The sequence below is a fragment of the Ascaphus truei genome, chromosome 20 (assembly GCF_040206685.1).
Source record: "Ascaphus truei isolate aAscTru1 chromosome 20, aAscTru1.hap1, whole genome shotgun sequence".
Lineage (NCBI taxonomy): Eukaryota > Metazoa > Chordata > Amphibia > Anura > Ascaphidae > Ascaphus > Ascaphus truei.
In genome coordinates, this window is record NC_134502.1 from 7,569,808 (window position 1) to 7,583,929 (window position 14,122).

Consider the following 14,122-nt stretch of genomic DNA (forward strand, 5'->3'; position numbering starts at 1 on the left):
TTGAGAGCTGCCTGAAGTTCCCCTGCCACTGGACTTTATTTTAAATATCCTTTGGACTTTTCATTGGGACTGGTTCTATTCTATATGTAATATTATTGTGTTTTATATTATTTTCTTCATTGGTTGTTTTAGCTAGTCATTTTTGTGATCATTAGTTATATATTAGCACAATCATATAATTTTGTGAGTATCACACTTTTTGGCGCTACTTTCTTGTCTGTTTTGTCCTATATATATATATATATATATATATATATATATATATATATATATATATATATATATATATATATATATATATATTACAGCAACAACCCCTATACCCCCTTAACATACACATTTATGCACATCAATGATACTATAGGCAGGCGGTGGCCCTCGGGTGTTTCCCGCAGCCCTGCAGTACCAATTCAGTGCATCTCAAAAAAATTACAACACATAAATACACAACCCTTACCAGATACAGTATAGTAATGTGCAAAATTACTATTATCCACATATGGATAATAGTGAATTTGCCCATTTAAAATACATAAAGAACAATAAATACAATAAATACATAATGCACTCACCCTTGTCCATCTGCCACGATGAAGGCCATCCTCATCTTCTTCACCGTCCATGCCCCCTCCAATGCTGCAAAACATGAACAAGAATAAAAACAGCCAATGTAATGTCCCCTAACACCTTAATCACCATAGCGGTTATTAACCGCTACAGGCATTAAAGGGTTAACCCACTCTCACCCACTTCTCGGGAGGCCTACATACCCTCCCCCACTACCCCACCACCCGGTGAGGCCTAACCACCCTCACCCAATACCCAGTCGGGAGGCCTACCCACATACCCTTGGGGCCAATACCCCCTCCCCCCACCCCCAGTACCCACAATAAAAATAATACACAGCCCCACAATAAACATCATTCTATATATTAAATACATAACCCACCCCCTGTGCCCCCCCATAAATACATGATTTATTCTTTTACATACTTGGGCCTGGGGTATGAACCCTGTGAGTCCCCGGTGGGCCTGACGGGGCACCTCACAGACCTACAGGTTACCAGTAACATGTTTCACACAGGTTCTGGAGGCCTGTTGGTGGGTCCCGCCAGGCTCCATGGCCCACCAGGGGTCTCCGCGGGTCACCGTGGGCCACAATTGGGTCCCCACAGTAGGGGGGCCCCGGGTCAGACTCACAGGTGTCTGAGGGGCCTCGGGTGGTTCCCATGGGGGTCTGGGGACCCACGGGTGGTCCCTACAGGTCCGCGGTGCCCAACAGATGTGTGGCCACCGGTTCTTCCCTGCAGGTGTCCCCTGTGGACCACGCAGCCTGGTACCCGTGAGAGGCCCGAGGATACCTCAGGTGGTCTCCAGAGGTCTCTCGCAGACCAAAGGATCCAACCCTGTATGTAAAAAAATAAACCTGACCTATACATTAAATACATCAACCCCCCCTCCCCCCGACCCACAACACATACAGTACAATAATGTGTAAAATAACTATTATCCAGATAGGGATAATAGATTATCTGCCCATTATTAAACACATTAAGTACATAATAAAATAACTAAAGTTCTACTGACTTCATCAATAAGAAGCCCCCATTGCCAGCAAAATTCTTGTCCTCCTTTGCCATCAAAATACATTGCCAATACATTGCAATTACATTCTGAGATCAATTAACCCCTTAATCGCCTTATCGGATAAAAACCGCAAAGATAATTAAGGGGTAAGCCTCCTTGGCCCGATACCCACCCTTCACCCATTAATTTATACAGTGGCTTCATCATGCAACTATATACTGTATATATATACACATGATGAACCATTATACCAATAAATGTGTAAGGGTTAACAAAAACATGCTCTAATAAAAATACCACTTCTCCATATCAGCCACAGTCAAGTAAAATCCTATTTCCGAAACAAATCAAATCTCCTCTTCCAATCTTAAGCATCAAATGCCAATCAAAACATTGAATTTACATTGTGTATATGATGCATACAAGCTATGCACCAAGTACACCCTGCAAATCAACGTTAACAATAAAATATTCCAAACAAAATACCATTAAATCCAAACAAGTATACTATTAAAACCAAGCAAGTCGCCATAAATCAATTAGCATTCACTAATCACATCCAAAAAAATTTAAATACCATCCATAACAATTACACAATTAACTATTTCAATCATTAAACAGAACAAGTTACCATCAGCCAAAATATAAGTACCAAAAAGAATACAATATACAAAAGCAAGCCTCACCATGACCTAAAGTACAACATACAAGACCAAAAATTACATCTATCTAATTAGAAAATACAACTCAACCCCGTGATAGCACGATCCACTATAACGCGGAACCGCTTATAACGCGGTTTGAGCGTGGACCCCGAATTTAAAAAAAATAATAATAATTTTAATTTTTTTTTTGCACACACACTGCACACACTCACTGCACATTGCATACACTCACAACACACTGCATACACTCACAGCACACTGCACACACTCACAGCACACTGCACACTGCACACACTGCGCACAAAGCACACTGCACACACTCACAGCACACTGCACACACTCACAGTACACTGCACACACACACACACACTCACAGCACACTGCATACACTCACAGCACATTGCATACACTCACAGCACACTGCACACACACACACTGACACACTGACACACACACACAGTCTCACACAGTCAAATATACACACACAGAGAGACACACTGTCTCTTTAAGGGAGCTTGCTCTCGCAAGACGGAAGCAGAGACTGGGAGAAGAGCTGCAGGATGCCGGGTAAGTGCTGGGTGCTGTTGCCGCTGCCCCACCGGGCCTGGGAACATTGGGAGAGTTCTCAGCTTTCCCCCTCTGGCAGATGCGGTACCACCACAAAAAAAAAAAAAAAAAAACTTTTTTTCGGCGGCCATTTTTTTTCGCGACCCCGTTTATAACGCGATGGTCGCGGGTGGCTCCCGAGGACCACACTATAACAGGGTTAAGCTGTACATTAAACACACATTTATGCATAGCAGCATAGCCAAAATCATTTTAAACACATCAATACAAGCATTTCCTACCAAACGATTTCTTACCCTGTATGTATATATCGATCTAGACATACATACATACATAGAGTGGCAAGAAAGGATCTTTAAAAAAAAAATCACATGTAAAAAAATCATAAAAACGTACAAGTTAAAAAAAAATATTTCTTTTGTTCAATTACCATTACTTGACCCACTCACCGACTTCCGTTAAACAGCTTACTCTCGAACCAATCCACGCACAGGAACCCATAAAATAATAAACCATAAAATAATAAACCTTAAAATAATAAACCAAAACAATCCAGGGGTCTTCTATTTGTAATCCATCTTCATCTGTATTCTTCTTTCTTGTATCCTCCGCTCTCTTCCGGGGTCTTCTTCTCTTCTTCGGCCATGCCCTGGTCTTCTTTTTCTTCCGGAGGTCCTTCCTCCTCGGCGTCTGCCTTCAAAATGAGATGACATAGGCTTTAATAGGCCTATGACGTCACAGGCCTATAAAAGCCTGAACCATATGACGAAAATGTGACGTCATAGGCCTATAAAAGCCTATGTTGTCTCATTTTGAAGGCAGACGCAGAGGAGGAAGGACCTCCGGAAGAAAAAGAAGACCAGGGCGTGGCCGAAGAAGAGAAGAAGACCCCGGAAGAGAGCGGAAGATACAAGAAAGAAGAATACAGATGAAGATGGATTACAAATAGAAGACCCCTGGATTGTTTTGATTAATTATTTTATGGTTTATTATTTTATGGTTTATTATTTTATGGGTTCCTGTGCGTGGATTGGTTCGAGAGTAAGCTGTTCAACGGGTGTCGGTGAGTGGGTCAAGTAATGGTAAGTGAACAAAAGAAATGTATTTTTTTTTAACTTGTACATGTTTTTATGATTTTTTTACATGTGATTTTTTTTTAAAGATCCTTTCTTGCCACTGTATGTATGTATGTATGTGTAGATCGATATATACATACAGGGTAAGAAATGGTTTGGTAGGAAATGCTTGTATTGCTGTGTTTAAAATGATTTTGGCTTTGCTGCTATGCATAAATGTGTGTGTAATTTATTTTCTAATTAGACAGATGTAATTGTTGGTCTTGTGCTATGGTGTACTTTAGGTCATGGTGAGGCTTGCTTTTGTATATTGTATTCTTTTTGGTATTTATATTTTGGCTGATGGTAACGTGTTCTGTTTAACGATTGAAATAGTTAATTGTGCAATTGTTATGGATGGTATTTACATTGTTTTTGGATGTGATTAATGAATGCTAATTGATTTATGGTGACTTGCTTGGTTTTAATAGTATACTTGTTTGGATTTAATGGTATTTTGTTTGGAATATTTTATTGTTCACATTGATTTGCAGGGTGTACTTGGTGCATAGATTGTATGCATCATGTACACAATGTAAATTCAATGTTTTGATTGGCATTTGATGCTTTAGATTGGAAGATGAGATTTGATTTGTTTTGGAAATAGGATTTTACTTGACTGTGGCTGATATGGAGAAGTGGTATTTTTATTAGAGCATGTTTTTGTTAACCCTTACACATTTATTTGTATATTGGTTCATCATGTGTATAAATATATACAGTATATAGTTGCATGATGAAGCCAGTGAATAAATGAATGGGTGAAGGATGGGTATCGGGCCAGGAAGGCTTAACCCCTTAATTACCTTTGCGGTTATTATCCGATAAGGTGATTAAGGGGTTAATTGATCTCAGAATATAATTGCAATGTATTGGCTATGTATTTTGTTGGCAACGGAGGGCAAGTATTTTGCTGGCGATGGGGGCTTCTTATTGATGAGGCCAGTAGAACTTTAGTTATTTTATTATGTACTTAATGTGTTTAATAATGGGCAGATAATCTATTATCCCTATCTGGATAATAGTTATTTTGCACATTATTGTACTGTATGTGTTGTGGGTCAGGGGGGGAGGGGAGATTTATGTATTTAATGTATAGGTCAGGTTTATTTTTTTAACATACAGGATTTGTTCCTTTGGTCTGCGAGAGACCTCTGGAGACCACCTGAGGTCTCCTCGGGCTTCTCACGGGTACCAGGCTGCGTGGTCCACGGGGGACACCTGCGAGGAAGAACCGGTGCCAACACATCTGTGGGGGCACCCAGGACCCGTAGGGACCACCCGTGGGTCCCCAGACCCCCGTGTGAACCACCCGAGGCCCCTCAGACACCTGTGGGTCTGACCCGGGGCCCCCAGACATCCGCGGGCCTACCGTGGGGACCCAATTGTGGCCCACGGTGACCCGCGGAGACCACCTGGTGGGCCATGGCGCCTGGCGGGACCCACCAACAGGCCTCCAGAACCTGTGTGACACATGTTGCTGGTAACCTGTAGGTCTATCAGGTGACCCATCAGGCCCACGCGGGACTCACGTGGGCATGGGGTATGAACCCTTTATGTAAAAGAATAAATCATGTATTTATGGGGGGGGCACAGGGGGTGGGTTATGTATTTAATAAATATAATGATGTTTATTGTGGGGCACTGTATTGTTTTTATTGTGGGTACTGGGGGTGGGGGGAGGGGGTATTGGCCCCAAGGGTATGTGGGTAGACCTCCCGACTGGGTATTGGGTGAGGATGGTAAGCCCTCACAGGGTAGGGGGTTAGTGGGGGAGGGTCTGTAGGCATCCCGAGTGGTGTGTGAGGGTGGGTTAACCCCTTAATGACTGTAGCGGTTAATAACCGCTATGGTGATTAAGGGGTTAAGGGACATTACATTGGCTGTTTTTATTCTTGTTCATGTTTTGCAGCATCGGAGGGGGCATGAACGATGGTGCTGAAGATGAGGATGGCCTTCGTTGTGGCAGCCGGACAAGGGTGAGTGTAATATGTATTTAATGTATTTATTGTTCTTTATGTATTTAAAATGGGCAAATTCACTATTATCCATTTGTGGATAATAGTAATTGTGCCCATTACTATACTGTATGTGTTAGGGGGGGGAGGTATTTCTTTATAAGTATGTATGTATTTTGACAATAATTTGGGGGGGCACAGAATTGGTACTGCAGGCCTGCGGGCAACACCCGAGGGCCACCGCCGGCCTATAGTATCATTGATGTGCATATATGTGTATGTTAGGGGGGCATAGGGGTTGTTTCTGTAATACATGTGTAGATATATATATATATATATATATATATATATATATATAAATATATATATATATATATATATATATATATACATATAATTATTAAGGTTATGGTGGGTAAAAAAGTGACAAAAACCCTCCACAGTAAAGCATAAAGCAACATATATATATATATATATATATATATATATATATATATATATATATTAAATAAAAAAATAAATAGATGATACCGTTATGTGGCTACCGAAATTCTTTTATTATACATATTTAAATATTTATTTATTTATTTATTTATTTATTTAGTGTGGGGCTGTTGTGTGTGTATTTTTTTTATTGTGGTTAGCGGGGGTGGGAGAAGGGGGTATTAGCCCCAACGGTGGTTGTTTAGGGCTTGCGGGTGGGTAGCGAGAGGGCTTAACCCCTTCATGACCGTAGCGGTATTAACCGCTAAGGTAATGAAGGGGTTAAGTCCACCCGCAACCCCCCCGCAAGCCCTAAACAACCACCAAGGGCCAAATACCCCCTTCACCCACCCCCTCTACCCACAATAAACCTGTCACGGCTGGTTAACCCCTTCATTGCCTTAGCGGTTAGCCGCTAAGGTAATGAAGTGGTCTTTAAATGCATTTTCCTACCTCGGATGCATGCCGGGGGGCTCCGGTGCTGGTATTAATGGTATCAGCTCCGGAGACCTACGGCATCAATCCCAGACAGGAAAAAGACCTGATTTTTTTTCGACCTGATTCCCCTGTTTAGTGCATAGACCCCTAAACGACCGCGAAAATACCCTAATTGACCGTGCAAATACCGGAACATATTCTGAGGGAAAAAAATGCATCTGCCCGCGGTTATCAAAGTTGCGCCGATTCGGCCGCATTAGGATAGAAGCGGCTGCCACTGTACGATACACCAGATGATTTTGCAATTGTGTTATGTTTTTTTCGGTGGTTGCAAAGTTGCCGTCCGCAGCATGAAGCAGAAACTCGGAATTCAGCGGTGCTAGGTTGGCATCTCTCCTCTCTCCTTCTGTCCTCGTGGCCCCGAGTTATCCGACGCCTTCCCTGATGACGTCACTGCTTAGTCCAAGTCAACTCCACACTGACAGGCAACGCGATCAGGTTCCTCCCTATGCGTTTCGTGACGCAGATTGTCACTTCCTCAGGGGATTTGGAGCCTGTCGTTCATAGTTGCTTTTTATACCTTTGAAAAGTCCATTAACCCCTTCACTTGTATAGCAACGGGATGAAATGCACAGTATAAAAAAATATCAATTGTGTTAATACCATTAAGGCACCAAAAGAGTTACTATAATGCAAATGTTGGGAAACATATTATTATATATAGAAGCACTAATACCTCTCTTAATAAATGGAGGTACAGGGATTGGCTAATCACCTCTATTTGTTTAAACATAACTCACAGCATCCCTCACGAAATATAAAAAAAATCTGAAGCTAGCATTAGTACCTAGTTGCCCTATCAGTGTCTCCAAACATAAAGAGGTTATGTGTCTGAAAGACCTAAAGGGGTATTATATTTGTACTAAATGCACTGGGTGCAAAAAATTCAGATGCAACGTCACTGGTTAATCCTATGACATTGAGTCATTCATACATTTTTAAACCAATGTCTCTGTTTATCTGCTCGAATGTCTCTGTGGGCAGCAATATATTGGAAAAATGGGGAGACTGTGACAGTGAAGGGGTCCCCACACCATTAAAAAAGGCATTTGGCCCGGCTGAGTACTCCTGAACCAGGTTGGGAATGGTAGAGTGGTAGACATTCAGCTTGTATACACCACATGTATCAACAGACTATCCTGAGGACAACCATTGGAAAAGATATCTCAGGACTTCACCATTCGATTGAACTATTGGGACTTTTTTCCATTTGATATCTTTACGGACAGCAACATTGGTACTTTTAGTATCTTTAATATTATAATGCGCCGGGGACTGCATTTTCTTTTGCTGATTGTATTGTAACACGTTCCCTGACAGAACTAGTTTGTGAGGTTCCCCTTGGCAGCCATTCCTATTAGATTTTGTCTATATTAAGGAATTCTTCCATATATGTTATATTCCCTTTATATAGTTTATTCACTTTAGATAAGTTTGTTTGTGCTTTAGGCATGTGTCACCTTATTGGTTTAGACAATTTAGGTCAAGCGCTTGTTGTATGTTCTTGGTTAGCCTTTCATTGTGTTGTCTCATTCACACAGACCCTACTAACTTAGAAGAACCCTTTACACACGATGCCCAAAGGATGTCCACTTTTAATTTTTTATAATATGAGACTCCGAAATCCAGTATGAAAGTGTGGTGGGTGTCATAGTCCTAAAATGTATTATTTTAATGAGACCGCTATTTAAGGGAACTATTACACTCCCGTAGAAATCTGTCATGTTGATTTAAATTAGTACATGGTGGACAGATAGAACCCCTATAGAAAGCACTCTGATCCTATATCTGATCCTATAAGGATCAGAGTGCTTTCTATAGGGGTTCTATCTGTCCACCATGTACTAAGCTATATGCCCCTTTTAGCACCATTTCCCAAACTCAAACACATAAGCTGTAGCGGGGGTAAACCATAAGTGTAGCATGTTGATTTAAATACAATCGTTCAGGCATTTCAAGTCAACACGCTAAAATACCAGGCAATTATGCGTCCTGACAGACCTATCGGGGACAACAGGACAAGTAAATTAAATAACGGGCAATCATGTATATAAGGAACATCTACTGTAGCAACCCTAGATGTCCATATATTACATCAGAGAATCCCGCACTACGGGAACAATATTAATTTATAGGAATCATGTTTGTAAGATGATTTTTGTAAGAAAGGGTGCTCAATAATCACATTTGACTATTGGAAATGTGGGTACATAAGTCCATAAAGTTCCAGATTCTGTAATGAATGTCCAGAGTGACAGATTCCATATACAGTGTTACCAGAGAGAGATGTGTCTAGTGGTGTCCACCTGACAACCACAATGTAGGACACACAATGTAATTCACAGGCAGGTATATAATAAGGTTATAAATGCTGTAACAGAGTAATATGAGGGCCTATGGCCTATTACCTGTCAGCTAGGTCACAGGACAGTCCGGCAAATCTGGGGCATGCAATCCGTGATATAGGAAATCCAAGAGTAGTAGATAAATACAGAGCACAGCCAATAAAAGAGAAAAAAACAAAGTATCCAGGGCAACTCGAAAATGTATATACATGTTTTGCAAGCTCACAAAGAGTCAAGTTGAAATGCACCTATGCGTTTCGTGCGTGAGCATTTTATCAAGGTGCCTTTTTATTCCATCTCAAGGAGGCTCCTCTGATCCAATTAACTTCCTCTTAGGTTCTGCACTCTATGAAGTCTGTCCATTTCCGGACTAAAGATTACAGAGATGTGTATTTCGACTCTAACGGGGACATCCCAGCTCTGTACGACATCGTGAACTGGCAAATGAGTTCACAGGGAACCATACAGCACGTAAAGGTCGGGAGTTACGATGCTAGTGCCGGGCCAGGACACACATTCATGGTGGACACTACCGCCATCAAGTGGGCAATGGGGGATACACAGGTACATGCTGAACGCTGCACTAAACATGCTTAGTCTCTTCTCTCTCTGTATACTGCTGCGGCCGAGTTTATTCGAGCATTTGCCCGTTCTCGGCCGCAGCAGTAACCTGGCGCACGCCGGAGGGTGCCGGGCGCGCGCCGAAGCAGCGGAAGAGCGCCCTCCGATCGGGGCGCTCTCCCTCCCGCTGCCGGGTCCGCCGGGTCCCCCGGAACCCCCTGCCACCGTCCCCCACATCGCGGGACACCAGGGCTCCCTCGGGGAGCCCTGGACGCGCGTGCAGGGGACGCTGGCACCCGATGACGCGTGACCGCGCATCGGTGACGCGCGGCACGCCGAGGGAGTGGGGCTAGCAAGCCGGGGCATCCCCCGGCTTGCGGAACTAGCCCTGCTCGGATTAAGTGTGTCGGTAGTGTATACAGGTGATAGCTAGCTCAAGCTAGCTCAGTGACTCCTCTCTATCTCTCTCTGTATATACAGGTGATGGATAGCTCAGTCTCTTCTCTCTCTGAATATACAGGTGATAGATAGCTCAGCCTCTCCTCTCTCTGTATATACAGGTGATAGATAGCTCAGTCTCTTCTCTCTCTGAATATACAGGTGATAGATAGCTCAGCCTCTCCTCTCTCTGTATATACAGGTGATAGATAGCTCAGGCTCTCCTCTATCTCTGTATATACAAATTATAGATTGATAGCTCAGTATCTCCTCTCTGTATATGCAGAAGGTAGATAGCTCAGTCTCTCCTCTCCTTGTATATACAGTATATACAGGGATAGATAGCTTAGTCTCTCTTCTCTCTCTGTATATACAGGTGAGTGAGAATTTGGTCTGTGGGCCTATTCACTATTTTTTCTGCATATATGCACCGTATATACAGGTGAGAGATAGTTCAGTTTCTATGTCTATTCAATCCTATCTCTGTACTGTATATGCAGGTGACTATAAGATCAGTTTCTGTGTCTCTATCTCCCATCTCTCTCCAGGTCCCCCTCTCCATCTGCAGTCAGAGCTGTTCTCCTGGATTCAGGAAGGCAGCTATAAGAGAGAAACCTGCCTGCTGCTTCCACTGTGTCCCTTGTCCCCAAGGAGAGATCTCCAACCACACAGGTGAGTGAGCATGGTTTCTAATGTCACTTCAAACCGTGGTCCATGTTTTCAATGAACCATCAAGTAGATAAATCTTGTGTTGATCATTCATTTTCAACAGAAACATCTCAATAACTTTGTGGAACCACAAGAATGTTTTTTTGAACCATTTATGACCCCAACCCAACCAAACCATCACTCTCACTCCCTACGTCCTTTCTCACTCATTGCTACTAATGGAACTCCCTTTCATTAAAGGCAGCTCATACTCTACCCTCTTCTTCAGCAGCATACTGCATGTTTTTAGATCCAGGAAGACCAGATGTACCTATTTAACAGATTTTGTTGTGTGTTTTAAGCAACAAATTATAGGTTATGGGACACAAACATTTGGAGGATCTGGTAACTAAACCAATATTAAGAACATGATCCATGTGACAGGGACCATGTGTTGACGGCAGAAGAGGGTGTATGAAAATAGCAGGAATATAACATGGCAGTCTTGTGTCAGACTGAATGTCTTTGGCAGCAATGTGTCCCCATTGTTATAAGTAACTCTGCTGCTTGATCATTCAGTTCCATTGTATTTTACCCTTTCTGGGAAGAACTAAAGATTTGGGGAAATCTCATTGAGGTATTTTACACTTGCAACTTCCTATACCACAAGTGACATAATCAGAAAGGCAACCTGGGGACTTCCTGTTTCTACCTTGTAGAGTTCAATATGATTTTAATAAAATTAAACCTTCTAGGGTCTCCTTTCTGTCCAAATATTTACTGTAAGTCACCATAGTGAAGTATTTTACAAGTTTTATATCATGATTCTGTAACCGGCTCTAAATTCACATACTCACCCACTCGGGGAGAAACTAAAGACTCAAACCTCTTCTTTCAGTCTCTGGAAGTATTCCACTGCATCACAAATTGTTTGATGTTTGGTCACAGACTCCTTTCGTTTATTGTTTGCTTTTCTTTGGTGTGGGATTATTACTGTATTACATTCCTATTGCCTTTAACTCTTCCTCTACATTTTCATAAACCTTCTCCCTTTAAGCCCTCTAAGTATCCCCTAACTGATCTTATAACCATTCCTTCCTCTTCTAACTAATCCTATAATTGTTAGAAAAAAAAACTTTCCTGAACTGCTCTGATAACTTTTCCCTATACCGTATCTCCTTTCATAAATTACAAGCTATGTGTGCTCCACAAGCCAAGATATATGTATTGGTCTCTTTCAGACTCCATTGACTGTCTTCGATGTCCGTGGGACCAGTTGCCCAATGTCCAACAGGACAGATGCCTCCCAAAAACCATTGAGTTTCTTTCTTATGAAGAGCCCCTGGGTGCTGCTTTGGTAATCACTAGTGTCTTTTCTTCCATGATCCCAGTTGCCCTCTTGGGACTTTTCAGTAACTACAAAACCACTCCCATTATCCGAGCCAACAACTACTCTCTAAGTTGTCTTCTTCTGGTGTCCCTGTCACTCTGCTTCCTCTGCTCTTTGGCTTTCATAGGTTACCCCCAAGCTGTGAAGTGTCTTCTTCGGCAGGTGGCATTCGGTATGGTCTTTGCCCTCTGTGTCTCCTGTGTCCTTGCCAAAACAATCACTGTTGTCATTGCTTTCAAGGCCACAAAGCCGGGAAGCAGCCTAAGGAAGTTAACAGGGACACAGGTGTCCCACTTTGTGATCGGACTGAGTGTCCTTATTCAGCTATGCTTGTGCCTCACGTGGCTGTCAAGCTCCCCTCCATTCCCAGAACACAACTTTCAAACTCAACCAGGGATCATAATTTTTGAGTGTAACGAGGGCTCTCCCATAGCATTCTGGTGCATGCTGGGATATCTTGGTCTCCTAGCCACCATCAGCTTCTTCCTTGCCTTTCTGGTCAGGCAGCTTCCTAACAACTTTAACGAGGCCAAGTTCATCACCTTCAGCATGCTGGCCTTCCTCAGCGTCTGGGTGTCCTATATCCCGGCCTCCCTCAGTGCACGTGGCAAGTACACCGTGGCCATGGAGATCTTCGCCATCCTGTCCTCCAGCTGGGCTCTAGTGGTCTGCATGTTTCTGCCAAAATGTTTCATCATATTGTTCAGACCCAACATGAACTCGAGAGAACGTCTCATGGGGAAAGACAAAGGTCAGAGTTAAAAAAATTACATTTATCTATAAATGTTTATATTGAGATTTTGTTTCATGTATAATTATTGATCTCACTATTTATCCTAAGTAAATAAAATGTAAAAAGAAAAAATGTTTTTCAAGTTGTTGCAGAAAATATGTTTTTGTTTGTATTATGGAGCAACCTTGTTAAATGCCCTTCCCATCTATCCACATCATCCATGTAACTCCTTGCTATAACTCCTCTTATTTCTCCATATAATATTTCCCAATATTTCATATGATTTCCGATAGAACAGCTCTCTACAACTCCTCCTATCACTTGATATAACTGCTCCCTATACCTCCTCCTATTGCTCTGTAAAACCGCTCCCTATAATTCCTCCTATTACTTCATTTACTGCTCCCTATAACTCTTCCTATTACTCCATATAACCTCTCCCTATAACTCCTCATATACAGTATCCCCATATAACGTCTCACAATAACTGCTCCTATTGCCCCATAAAACCCATCCATTACATGGATAGGAGCTAGTTAGATAGGCATGCTGTGCATTAAGTGTATATATGTGTGTATATATATATATATATATATATATATATATATATATATATATATATATATATATATATATATATATACATATATACCAGCACGATAGTCTAAGAGTCCATGGTTAGTATACAGTGGTACATTAGTTGTATCTTTCTTCGCTTTCTCATTTTCCAAGATCCCTGGATTATTTATCATTTTTTATCATATTTTTATCAAATGTTAACCTTTTAACTTCAATACAGATCTATATAGGTATTTAGATCAATTAATCTATACACAAGATATCGTTTTTATTTATTTTAAATTAATTTATATATTAACAATTATGATAAATCTAAGATCCTTTTACATTGTGTATTGTGTCTAAAACAATGTACAGGCATACCCTGGTTTAAGGACACTCACTTTAAGTACACTCGCGAGTAAGGACATATCGCCCAATAGGCAAACGGCAGCTCGCGCATGCGCCTGTCAGCACATTCTGAACAGCAATACCGACTCCCTAACTGTACAGAAGCTGTGCGTTATTTACATCAATTATGCGCGTATATGATGATTGCAGTACAGTACATGCATC

The 14,122-nt window shown here is 41.8% G+C and overlaps 1 protein-coding gene across 1 annotated transcript in view; it reads left to right on the forward strand.

Moving 5' to 3' along the window:
* The window catches only part of LOC142471471 (extracellular calcium-sensing receptor-like), a 44,551-nt gene extending 31,534 nt beyond the window's left edge, over nt 1–13,017 (forward strand). Inside the window, exons 5-7 of the mRNA XM_075578268.1 lie at nt 9,555–9,782; nt 10,766–10,889; nt 12,107–13,017. Of these exons, the coding sequence (XP_075434383.1) occupies nt 9,555–9,782; nt 10,766–10,889; nt 12,107–13,017 (1,263 nt within the window). The remainder of the gene's footprint in view (nt 1–9,554; nt 9,783–10,765; nt 10,890–12,106) is intronic.
* The last annotated feature ends 1,105 nt before the right edge of the window (nt 13,018–14,122 follow it).